General features: G+C 44.5%; 1 protein-coding gene across 2 annotated transcripts in view; it reads left to right on the top strand.

Moving 5' to 3' along the window:
* Positions 1–10,646, top strand: part of EPB41L4B (erythrocyte membrane protein band 4.1 like 4B) — a 139,553-nt gene extending 128,907 nt beyond the window's left edge. Inside the window, exons 23-26 of one of the 2 annotated variants that reach the window (XM_061201061.1) lie at positions 472–588; positions 2,842–2,910; positions 8,991–9,136; positions 10,403–10,646. In XM_061201061.1, coding sequence (XP_061057044.1) covers positions 472–588; positions 2,842–2,910; positions 8,991–9,136; positions 10,403–10,472 — 402 coding nt within the window. In that variant the 3' untranslated portion in view covers positions 10,473–10,646. The remainder of the gene's footprint in view (positions 1–471; positions 589–2,841; positions 2,911–8,990; positions 9,137–10,402) is intronic. The other variant, XM_061201062.1, reaches the window with a different exon arrangement.
* The last annotated feature ends 2,017 nt before the right edge of the window (positions 10,647–12,663 follow it).

Here is a 12,663-nt window from a genome sequence, read left to right on the forward strand (position 1 = left end):
TTACTTAGGAGAGTACAGGAGGCCATGGGGCATGGAAGGCAAAGACTCTGCAGTATGTGGCCATTGCTCATTTTGCCCCCATGGCTGGCTTCACTGATTCATCTGAGCTGTTTCTGGCTTGGCCTGGGCAATGCTTCAGAATCCTCAACAGCACACCGATCCTGTGCACTTGGCACAGGACATGGCCCCTACCTGCCAGCCCCAGCAGTGGGGTTTTGATGTGTCGTTCTGCTCAGATAGTGGAGAAGACAGAGGAGGGCCAGAGAGGAGGAGAGAAGGTGGAGAGAGGAGGGAAGAGGGAGGGACCAGAAGCCAGGTGGCCAGAGGCTGGAAGGAGGCTGCGGGTGAGGCTGGCTTGAGAGCTGTCTGGAGTTGACAGATCCATCTTGCACTGTGCTGTCTTTCTCTCCTTCCCCTCCCTTCTCTCCTCCTCCTCCTCCTCCCCCCCTTCTCTCCTCTCCTCGTGAGCAGGCAGAGCCCGCCAGCGCCCCCCACTGTGCCCACTCTCGCTGTTCTCCTCCACTCTCTCTCCCCATGAAGGAAGAGACCACTGGAGTTTGCATGCACCCTCCAATCAAAACGAGGCTGGTAGGTACCCTGGCAGGGAGAGGGGCCCGGCCAGGAGAGGTGAGGCGGGCAGGAGCCACCAGGAGGCAGCCCGTGGGTGTGCACGAGCACCAGACCTCCGGAGGAGCCCGGGGCCGCAGGGGCTCTCACTCCAGGATAACTGCAGAGTTTGGAGTCCAGCCATCCCTGGTCAAACTGGGACCCACGGCTGTGGTCCCGCCCCTTCGTCTCTAGGTCTCAAGAACCGTGAAGAGTTTGTTCTCCTAGAGCCATGCTGAGGACAGATGCTTTCCGCAGAGAGAAAAATTCTTAGTTGCATTTCTATTGAAAACAAAAGCTTTTAACTTGTGTTTTCCTGCTATTTATCAAGATGACAATATGAGAATTATATAATGACTTGAAGGGAATCACCCATAATCGCAACCTAGCACAACTTTTTTTCATTTTTGCATGTTTCCTTCTAATATTTATTTGCATTCATTCATAATTTTACATAGTTAAATCAGAGTATCCATATCATCTCCTGTTTTCCTCTTTTCGCTTAATGTTTTATTGTTTCTAGCTTGTTCTTGGTACCACATACTGTATATTCCATCAAGTGAATGGTCCACCATCTACCTAACAAACTCTTTACTGCAGGACGCGTGCTTTGTTTCCAGTTTGTCACTATTCGAGGGAACACGTATAGCTTGTGTGTCAGGTATTTTATTTTCTCAGGCCAGACCCTGCTGGGTTCAGTATTGCAACTTTGGCTTTGCTAAAGTCATTCTAAAGTGGTGATACCAATGACCATCAGCGCCATCATCAGAAGAGTGAATGTGCTTTGCCAGAGCCCGGCAACCCAGAGTGTAACTGTTGGAATGTCTTTTTCTTCTTTAGAGCAGGTATAAAATAATTCTTTGAAGTTGCCAACTTTCACGTTTCTTTAATAGCGATAATAATCCTCTTTTCCCCTTTTATTTCATGATGGTCTGAGTCTTGTCTGTATGTTACTTTCACTTTGCTTTTGGTCTCAGAACACCATGTTAGGCCCTGCGAGGAGAAAGGTTCCCCCCAGTCTTTCTCTTGCTATGCTGCAGGCAGTCACTACCAGCAACCCAAGTTGGCAGCTGAGTCCCTGGGAATTTTGAGATATTTAAAGAGACTACGGAGAGTTTGCGGAAGGGGAGCAGGCTTGGGCTGGACATCTCAGTGCCCACTGCAAGGACATTGTCATTTCTAGATCGGTTGAGTTGAGACCTACTCAACTCATTCAGAACCCTCAGCAGATTTGGGTCTGGTCTGATGTGTTCCTGCTTCTCCCTACCTTACCCTCCATTAGAATGACTCAAGGCCATCAGGTAACTACTCCAGGGTCCGTAGGCAAGACTCTGAGAGACACTAAGGCGGTGGCGCATAGGGAGTGGTGGCCTCGGTGTCTTGGCTGCAGCCCTCTGGTGGCGGGTGGCACAATGTGCATTCACCAGCAGGCAGTTTCTGTGCCCCTGTGGGTTGCAGACAAAGCTAGTGCCACAGTCATCAGGACCCTGGGCCTGGTGGCAGTCCTCTAGGCCAGCTTAAAGAAATACACACACCCCCGCCCCCCCATCCTCCAAGGCCTCCAGGAGGCCAAAGATGAAATGACCCAAGAGAAAGAAATGGAAGCAAAGGCTCTTTTTGGCCACTTAGCCCTACCTGATCATGCCGGGGCGTCCACCCTCTTTCAGACCCCAGCACGGGGCACTTCTGATCACCTTGCCTTCTGTTCCCAAGGCCACGGTGGTGGGATTCTCCCATGCTTACATGGGTTCCCCTGAGGTTTCCCTCTATGGCCCAGAGTTTACAGGGAGCCCAGCAACTAAAGTGAACAGGCAGGGAATCCTCCTGGCCTGCTTAGTCCAGGCCTCCTGGTACTCTGTCCACTCTGATACACTGTGTTCCCAGATGTGCCCTCTCAGAGGCCTCTAGTCCATTCTCCACAGCTGCAGGGGAGCCGTCAGCAGGCCCCCAGGGAGCCCTCACCTGCCTCATTATACGCCCTGGTCATGGTCAGGGCGAGGAAGACTCCAGCCTGTCTTCCTTGCAGCGGCCTGGCCCTGTAGCACAACAGCGGGCACAGATACGAGCGCTGGGCAACACTCCTAGCGACCCTTGGTGTATTTCTTCAACAAGTAATGAAGGCTCGGTGTGTGTTTCCCTGAAACCTTCAGTTCAGTTTAAAAATGCACTGCCAAAAATTTCAAAACTTTGTTTTCTAATCTGAAAGTAACACTCTTCTCTGTCTCTTTTTTGAAGATAAAAACATTCCCGGCTGATACAGTGACCCCTTTTCCTGATCCTTTCATAACAGGGCCACAGTTTACCGTAAGTAGATCCGGAAAACAGATCTGTGTTTCGAGACATTGTTCCCAGGTGGCGTGCTTTCCTGTGGATTGCCAGCCAGCAGTGCCAACAGCTTCTTTTGATCACTGTGAACTCTGTGAGGCTGGGAAGGAGCTGGGGTTTGGGGGTCTGCATCTTCTAGTTTTATTTTATTGAGGTGAGCTTCATGTAACATAAAATTAACCATTTTAAAGTGACAATTCAGTGACATTTAGTACATTCAGTGTCATGCAACTACCACCTCTATCTAATTCTAAAACCTTTTCATCACCCCCAAAGGAAACCTCATACCCATCAAGCAGACACTTCCCATTTTCCCCTTCCCTCCGGCCCCTGTCAACCACCAATCTGCATTCTGTCTTTTTGGATTTGCCCAGTTTGGATATTCCATAAAAATGGAATCATATACTGTGTGACCTATTGTGTCTGGCTTCTGTCACTTAGCATAATGTTTGTAAGGCTCATGCACACTGTAAGATATATCAGCACTTCATTTCTTCTTATGGAGGAATAATATTCCATTGTACTTATATACTGTAACTTGTTGATCCACTCATTCACTGATGGGCATTGATGGGTTGTCTCCACCTTTTGGCTAATGTGAATAATGCTGCTGTGAACATGCAGGTACCTATATTTGTCTGGGTCCCTGTTTTTAATTCTTTTGGGTTGGATCTGCATCTTGGTAACGGTAAGATTTTAGGTTAAGTTATTTTACCACTCTGAGCACCAGTCTCCTCTTATTTAAAGTGGAAATAGTAATAACGTCCTCCTTCTTATATCTGGTTGAGGCAAGGATCAAAAGGGATCAAGAACTTGAAAGTACCTTACCGACCACAGACCACCCCACAAATGTCAAGTACGACTGTTATTTCTCAACGCTGGAGAGGCAGGTGGTGTACTTAACAAGAGCAGGTAGTCATGACAACTGGTTTTCCCGTTACCATGGCTCTCTGTGTCGCTGAGCAGCTTATTTAAACTCTTTGCAAACTGTTGAAATGTTTTTAAACATTTAAATGTAGTTTCCTCATCTGCAAAATGAGAGAGTTCGATGATTTTCAGGATTCTTTTCAGCTGCTCAACTTTTTTTCTTTAACTAAAAGCTTCTGCAGAAGCTCACCATCTACTGAGCAGAAGTGGGGAGGCTCAAATGGGGGGGCAGAAGAGGCTCCCTCCTCTTTCCCCTCACCCTCTCCTCCTCCCAGGGATCAGAGTATGCGATTCCTAGAACCAAGAACCAAGTGATCCCTGAGGCTCCTTCCAAAGGCCAATCTAGAGGATCTGTCAGGTGGGCTGTGAGGTGGCCTAGGGGTAGCTTGAAGTGCAGTCTCATGGGTTAGGTGATGGTCACTACCTGAGGTGGCCAGCCACATGAACAGGGAGGGTGTGAGCAGTGGCTGATTCATGTTTCGGAGGATGAACAGAACTGGGAAGGTGTTCAGCAGTCCATGCAGAGACAAAAGCAGGTTTCTAGAACGATCCATGCTAGGGTCATGATCTGCTTCCAGAACCTGCCTTTTAAGAACCAGAGGGCAGAGACACAGGGGCTGGGCCAGGCTGTTCAGTGCTGCTGCCCCAACATTCATCTGGCCCCTGCAGTTTGGCTAGGCACAGCTCCCCAGCTGGAAGCTCCGGCTCCACTTCCTCTACTGGCCATGGCGGGCACTCTGGCCTGCTCCCCAGCCTTGGCAGTGCTGCGAGACACCCAGGGAAGCCCTTCCTGAAAAGCTGGGGGCCAAGATGGAGCAGGAAGCCAATGTCAGAAACCATGCTGGGACTTTTAAGAACTGGGCAAGAGGGCCTTGAAGGCAGCTGGAGCAGGCAGAGGGAACAGCATGAACCAGAGTCCTGGGGCAGAGGAGTCATCCCACATTCAGGGGACTGAAATGAAGGCCAGTGGGCCTAGAAGGCAGAGAGCAAGGGTGTGAGGCATGAGAGGAGGAAAGGGAGGAAAGCAGGGACAAACCCTACAGGGCAAAACCATGCTTGGCTTTGTAGGCCAAAGGAGGGGCTCTGATCTGGATCCTACGAGCAATGGGAAGCCTTTGAAGGACTTTGAGCACGGTAGTAACAGGGCAGCTGCATTTGGAAATGATCCCTGTGATGGCAGTGGGAGCAGAGCTGGGTTCAGGCCGAGTGGACTCAGGGAAGTAGCCTAGAAATCTAAGACAATAGTTCAAGGGAGAGAAGGCAGAGAGTGTGATCCAGAGTGGTGTTGATGGTGGAGGTGGAGAGATGTGCACAGATCAGGGGGATATTTAAGAGGCTGGTAAGGGGGACTTCCCTGGCATTTCAGTGGTTAAGACTTCGCCTTCCAGTGCAAGGGGGTGTGGGTTCAATCCCTGGTCGGGGAGCTAAGATCCCACATGGCTGGTGGCCAAAAAACCAAAACATAAAACAGAAGCAATATTGTAACAAATTCAATAAAGACTTTAAAAATGGTCCACATCAAAAAAAAATCTTAAAAAAAAAAAAGATTCTTAAAAAAAAAAAAAAAAGAGGCTGGTAAGGAATTGGATTGGATGAGGGAGAGGGAGGGCCAAAAAGGGCTCCCAGATTTCTGACTTGCAGAATGTGGATGGAGAGTGGGTCCATTCACTAAGATAAGGAAATCTTAGGGAAGAGTGGATTGGGAGGGATAATGAGTTTGCCTTTGGCCATGATGTGTTAGAAATGCCTTGGAAACATCTGAATGGAAACAATGAATGGGCAGTTGGATATCCAAGTCTGTATCAGGAGACAGGACTAGACTGGAGATTATAATTAGGGAGTTACTAACAGCTGGATGGTAACAGAAGCCAAATTCATGAGCTTCAGCTTCCTAATTTTCTTACCCCCCGTGTGTCATATTGTCTTTTCCTCCCCTCCAAGGTCAAGACACTTGACCTTGCTGCAGGGTTGGCCTCTCCACAGGCCTCCACACCTATCCTGACCACAGTCGTGGGGGAGCTCAGCAGCTCCAGGGAACTCCACACAAAGTTATTCTGGCAGTTGATCCAGCATTGACCTTGGGCCTGGTTTCTACAACCAGGCTCCTTGCTTAATCCTGAGACCAGTTTCTGGCTTGTATTTGGGCCTGTTAACTCTACTTGATACTCAGCCCAGGGCCTTGGTCTGTCTAAGATGAGGGCCCCTGCCTGGCTCTGGTCAGATTTCTGTCCCATGTTCTTCTGCCTAACCTGGTCTGTCCCTGTGTTATCTGCTTTGTTCCAGCAAAAGTTCGTTCATTCAGTTCTTCATTCAACAAATATTAAGGCAAGTTCTCAGGGTTGAGATTTAATAATAGTAATTTTCACTGCTCCCTAAGGTCATTCTTAAGTGAAGCTGGCTCTTTCTTTTTCTACTTTGAGTGCATGGCAGTAAAGAATATAATGACTATTAATAAAGTCTGGTGCCACTGCCTTGATTCATGTTCAGGCCCTGGTACTTTTACCCGCTTTTGCCTTTGTATGTAAGTGTAAATGTCCCTCTTTTTTCCAGAAAGGATCAAAATTGGCATCAAAAGCCCAACCTCCACCCACTTCACTGAAACAACAAAATAACTTCCTACCCCAGCTCCTGTATCAGGAAGGCTGGGCTAAGTCATGCTTTAAAATGACAAATTGAATTTCCTTTTTTTTTTTTTTTTTTAATTCAAACAGAAAGTCACAATTATAATCATCCTCATCAGTTCACTCAGTCCCATGTAATTAATTTTGTTTTCATCTTGATCTTTTGTTAGCACTTTTATGAATTCATCAGTTTTCCATTAGAGTTCTGAAAATGCTTATTTATTCAGTTCAGCAGTATAGTCAGTTACCAGAAACCTGTACTTGTCAGAGTCTTTTCCATGAATTCCTTGAAGATGAAACCCTTTTATAGGAACATTTTTGCAAAAGCATCAGAGTACACCCAGAACTATCTGTAAATGACAAAAGACTTAAAAATGACCACGGTTAAAGATTTGATGAAAGTTCATAATAATGCAATTGACAAGGAAATTTCGTTATTTCTGAGATATACTTTTTAAATAACTAGAATTATGACTACTCACCCTGCATGTCTGTCAGGGGTGGGCTACGCATTCTGCTCTGTGTTGCTCTGTTTCTGGGACCCAGGCTAATGGAGCAGCTGCCATCTGAAACATTGCTAGTCACAGTGGCAGAGGTGAAAAAAAAAGAGGTGACAAGTCACCTACTAGCACTTAAATCTTCCAATGGAAATAAAACATGGCACCACATTTCTTTGGCCAAAACAAGGCACATGGTCATGCCTAACTTCAAAGTGGGGTAGGGAAGTGTAATCCTACCGTGGAAATCAATGAGCCAGGATTATCTGGTAAACCACACAAGTGACCACTACAGCCCAAAGTTTGGGAAAGCTCCCTGTGGCAAACATCACGTGCTAGCAACTCTACAGTGCTCCTGTTCTCGTGGTCAATTCTTTGGCATTGCTCCAGCCCAGGCCAGGTCAGTTCTCTCTCTAGAGGCACTTGTAAAACAAACAAGGGCTTGTATTTCTCAGCAGTAGTCTTTCAGGACCTCTCAAAGATAAGATTCTCCCCATTGCTCAAGCCAGATATACCCTTACAGAACTACAACTACACCTGCTATTTTTGTGGTTTTCCATGTTTCCCTAGGAGGGACAGCTGATCGTCTGTCTAATCACTAGAAATATATTGCTCATTTGATGTTCAAAACCTCTTCTTTAGAAAGCCACGTGAAAAATTTCTCCAAGTTTAGGGCCAGGAACTAGCATGAAAACTCAAGTTATAAAATATATAGCTGGTACTACTGAAATGATATAAAACAAACAAAAAAATATGCATAGAAAAAATGCTATGAGGAAATACACTGACAGTGATAGTAAGGGATTATGGTATTTCTTCATTTATTTACTTTTATATATCTTCTGAGTTTTCTATGTAAAGTAATAAGCATATCTTGCTTTGTAATGAAAGCAACAATAAATTATCCTCTCCAAATGAGGCAGTGTACTCTAGACCAGTAGTTCTCAAACTCTACCGTATATCAGAATCATCTGAAGGTCTCGTAAAAACACAGATTGCTGGACTTTGTCCCCAAACATTCTGGTTCCAAAGGTCTTAGTTGGGGCCTGAGAATTTGCATTTTCACCAAGTTTCAAGATGGTACTGATGCTGCTAGTCTGGAGCCCATACTTTGGGAACCACTGTTATAATGGTAAAAAACACCAATTATGAAGTCAGCCAACCCTGGTTCTAAGTACTGGTTCTTAATACTTACTAACTGTGTGACCTTGGGAAGATTACTTAACCTCTTTGAGCCTCACTTTCCTTTTCCATAAAATCAGTTCCAAGATGTGCGTTTTTCCACCTTCTAACATCTCTGAAATCAGAATGTTTATTACAATAGTGTACATGACAGAGTTCGAATGGTTACTTTTTCTTTCTCTGTGGCACATGCAAAAATGGTGCATCTTACAAATGATGGTGTCTAACATGTGATGAAACATGACCTCTACCTTTAAGATTGTCCAGAGGTAATGTATGTCAAGTGCTTAGCATAGTGGCTAGCACTAAGCAAAATTGTTTAATAAATGGCAATTGATTAACTATTATTAAAAAATAACAGGGACTGGGCTTCCCTGGTGGTGCAGTGGTTAAGAATCCGCCTGCCAATGCAGGGGACACAGGTTCGAGCCCTGGTCCGGGAAGATCCCACATGCCGCGGAGCAACTAAGCCCGTGCACCACAACTACTGAGCCTGCACTCTAGAGCCCACGTGCCACAACTACTGAGCCCGCGTGCCACAACTACTGAAGCCCATGCGCATAGAACCCATGCTCCACAACAAGAGAAGCCACCGTAATGAGAAGCCCACGCACCGCAACGAAGAGTAGCCCCCGCTCGCCGCAACTAGAGAAAGCCCATGTGCAGCAACGAGGACCCAACACAGCGAAAAATAAATAAATTAATTAATTAAATAAAATTTCTTAAATAAATAAAATAACAGGGACTGTGTGGTAAGGCTTAGGGAGCAGCTGACCGTGTAAAAATGGGACCCAAACTGAGATTGATTTCCTCTTTTCTGTTTCCTCTCCAGGCAGACTTTAGAGACAGTAAATTACAGTGCTGTCCTGGCCAGTCTTCCCCACTGATTCCAGCAGCAACCCTGAGGCCTTTGACAGAGACCGTCTCCACAGTGCAGACCATCTACACCATTCGGAAGCCTGTTTCTCCAGTGGCCAGGTGAGTCAGATCAGCAGGTAGCAACAGATAACTCTGATGACAGGAAAACCAGGCACAGGCTCTAGGTGCATTGTGTTTGTGACATCTACCACTCTCTTATTCATTCTTTTATTCATTTATTCTCTGAATATTCTCTGAATATTGATGTTTATTAAAATGTCGTCAAAGGCTAGACACTATTCTAGGTGCTAGGGATGTAGAGTGAACAAAACAGATGAAAGTGCTACCTTTATGGAGTTTACAATTTAGTGTTGGGGGAGGGGAGAGAGACATTGAATGAGTGTGTGTATGTGTGTGTGAGATAGTGACAAGTGCTAGGGAGAAACATAAATCCATGAAGGGCAATAGGGCATGCTGGGATGGTCTCACCCAGGTGGCATTTAAGCAGAGAGCTGAAGGTGGTGAGGGGAGCAAGCTGCAGATATTTGGGAAAGGAGTATAGTAGTCAGAGGGAACAGCCGGTGCTAAGACTTCTGAGGTGGAGTGAGCCTGGCATGGTTAAGGAAGAGTTAAGGGGGCTGGTGCAGCCAGAGAGGTAGTGAACGACAGGAGAGGAAACCCATGAAGTTGTAGGCTGGGGCCAGATTGTGTAAAGCCTTCTTGGCCATAGTAGAAACATTGCTTTCTACTCTGAATGAAATTATTTAAAACATTGATTGTGCCTTTCAAGACGTGTACTTCCTGTGTGGGGTGTGTGTGTGTGTGTGTGTGTGTGTGTGTGTGTGTGTGTGTGTATGCGTGCACCTAAACAGTGGAGATAAATTCCATAGATAGGCAACTGGGCTCGAGGGCCAAGAACTCAGCAGCAACCTCTTAAAGCAGCCAATTTTACTTCATTCAATTTTATTTATTAAAACATTGGAGGTAATTCTGGGAGACAGTGCATATGAAACCAATTGAAAACATGATTTAAAGAAATCTAACCCCTGGACATTTTCCCATTCATTTAAATGACCTTTACTGAGAGGCTGCTATGTGCCAGATCCTATGCTAGGCTCCAGGGTTTCAGAGAGGAATGGCATATATAACAGTCAGTCCCCTGAGGAGCGGTGCCTTCAGAAGCTCTCCGTCTGGTGGGGGAAACCCATAGGCAGCCTATTTCAGGTCACTGTAATGCTAGCAAATGTAGGGGGTCCTTAAGGAGCCTGAAAGAGAAAGTCAAGAACTCAGATTGGGAAAGAATCTGGGAGACGACATTTAAACTGAGACTGCTCTTACCATTTTTGAGCGTGTATCTCACCATTTTGTCACCTTATTCTTTTTCAGTGCAGAGACGCTCCGGCAGGAACTGGAGAGAGAGAAAATGATGAAAAGACTGTTGATGACCGAACTGTGAAATTCTCCCCTTGGTGCCTGGAGGATGGCATGGTGCCTTCTGTCCGTTTTCTTTCTTCGGGCTTTGTGTGATCACTCTAGCACAACATACAAATGTGTGCTCTGTTGGCCCAGGTCTCTGTGGTTAGTCGAAGCCAACTTCTGGCTTGACTTCTGTCGGAAAAGATATTTTATGTCTCCTGAGTATTAGAGTTTTTCTGCTACTCAGTGTAGTTGAGACAGGATTTGGTAAGCCTAGAAGAAAGATGGGAAAACCAGGATTCCTTTTCAGAAGTACCTGTGTGTATATATTAATAACCACAGGGGTTAATATGGCATGGAATCCTTTGCTGTCAATCTCAACCATGTGATTTTGTATGATTGACACTTGCACCAAGCTTTGACTGTTGTTAGAGTCATTTTTAATGAGAGAATAATTCTTTACTGCTGGTTTTTCATTTACACTGGTAAATACACAGATCTTACAAAGTCTTTAACATTCATTTTTATTCAGACACAAGTAGGTGAACTAAAAAAGGAAAGTTGCAGTCACCAGGGCTGAAGGTGCTTCAGCTTAATCTGAAATACAATTTAACTTGTGAATTTATGGTATATGATATTATTTAAGATATATAAAATTTATTATTGAACCCAAAGTAAGACATTATAGTTTAAATTGTCTAAAAATCCTTACAAAGTGACTTGATATCAGGATTCATTTGGGTGTTCCATAAAGGAAAATTATCTCTAAAGTTGATCAACTCATGTCCTGTTGATAGAAACTTGACCAGAAGAAACTTTGCTCTCTTTTTATATAGTTTCAAGAAATGTGTTTTTAAATTTTTATTATGCACTTGAACAACTTTGCAGGAATAATTAAGAACCCCCGTAACCACAAACTAGCCCTCTGAAATGTTTCCCATGCTTTCTCAATGAATATGCACACATTTTTACATCAATACGGTCAGTGTGTACGTGCTCTTTGGTTACTTCCTCCCTCTAACACACAGCTCCTCTTTTCAACACTGATCCTGCTCTCACCAATTTTGATTTCTTTGTATCCATGTAACATGATTAACCTCACTTCTTGCCATTACTAGATATTTGAGTTATATCTAATTTTTCACTCTTATAAATAGTGCTGCTATGAATGTCTTTGTAAAAACTGTTCCTTCCTTTGGATTCTCCCCTTGGGAATATCTCCAAAGAGAGATTACAAGGTCAAAGAGCATGAGGGATTTTATAGCTCTTGTTTCATAGTGCCAGATTGCTTTCTAGAAAGATCTAGTCTCTGGGTTGAAAAGACCTTAAAGGTCATCAAGTTCAACCCCCCCATCCTCTCTGAATGCTTGAATCCCCTCTACAATTTATGATGCCACCAGCAATGTATAAGCATTTCTATTTACCAATAGTTCTGCCAGTATTGGGTTGTGCCATTTTTATTTATTTTTGCTAGTTTAATAAGTGCGTATAGTTGTTTCTTGAAAGGTGGTTTTATTTCATTAATTGCTAGCAAGGCTGAGCACTTTTCCATGTGGTGACTTATTAGCTGTATTTCCTTGTGTGTACAATGTCCATCCATTTCTTATGACCACTTAAGTGGAATTGATCTCGTATATTTGTATCAGAACTGTATTTTTATGTTGTATAATTTGCTCTCCTGTCCCTATCCTGAAACCTGAATGGTGCCAATAATTTGATACTAATGATTATAAAAAAAAGTAATGCCTCATTGACTAGCATTGTTGTAAAATGAGGTAATGTACGCAAATATTCAGATAACAGAGGATTAACCCTTTAAGTGCTGAATCTATACAATTTTAATATTTTTTTGAGGGAAATCTTTCTAAAATATATTACACACTTCCCTGCCTTAGTAAACAGAGTATACTGGAGAGTATTTAACCTTTTCTTGATGAGTCATGGTCATCATTACAAACATCAGCCCCTTTTGTACCTTGGTGTGGTGCAGTGATGTCATCAGGAACTATCCAATGTGCAGGGCTTGGCTTGCCTTTCACAGACTAATGCTTTTCTCATTGATGGTTTGCACTGCTGTCTGCTCTATTGGTGAAGCTGTCTGGGGGCAGTTGTGGTATTTGGGAACTTTTACCCCCCCACCCCAATACTACATGACCCCGGCTGTACTTTTAAAACAGCTTTAGCCGTTCTTTATGTTGTGTACACGATACAAAATGTGTTTCTGTACAGTA

This window comes from Eubalaena glacialis, chromosome 9, assembly GCF_028564815.1.
Source record: "Eubalaena glacialis isolate mEubGla1 chromosome 9, mEubGla1.1.hap2.+ XY, whole genome shotgun sequence".
NCBI classification, from domain to species: domain Eukaryota; kingdom Metazoa; phylum Chordata; class Mammalia; order Artiodactyla; family Balaenidae; genus Eubalaena; species Eubalaena glacialis.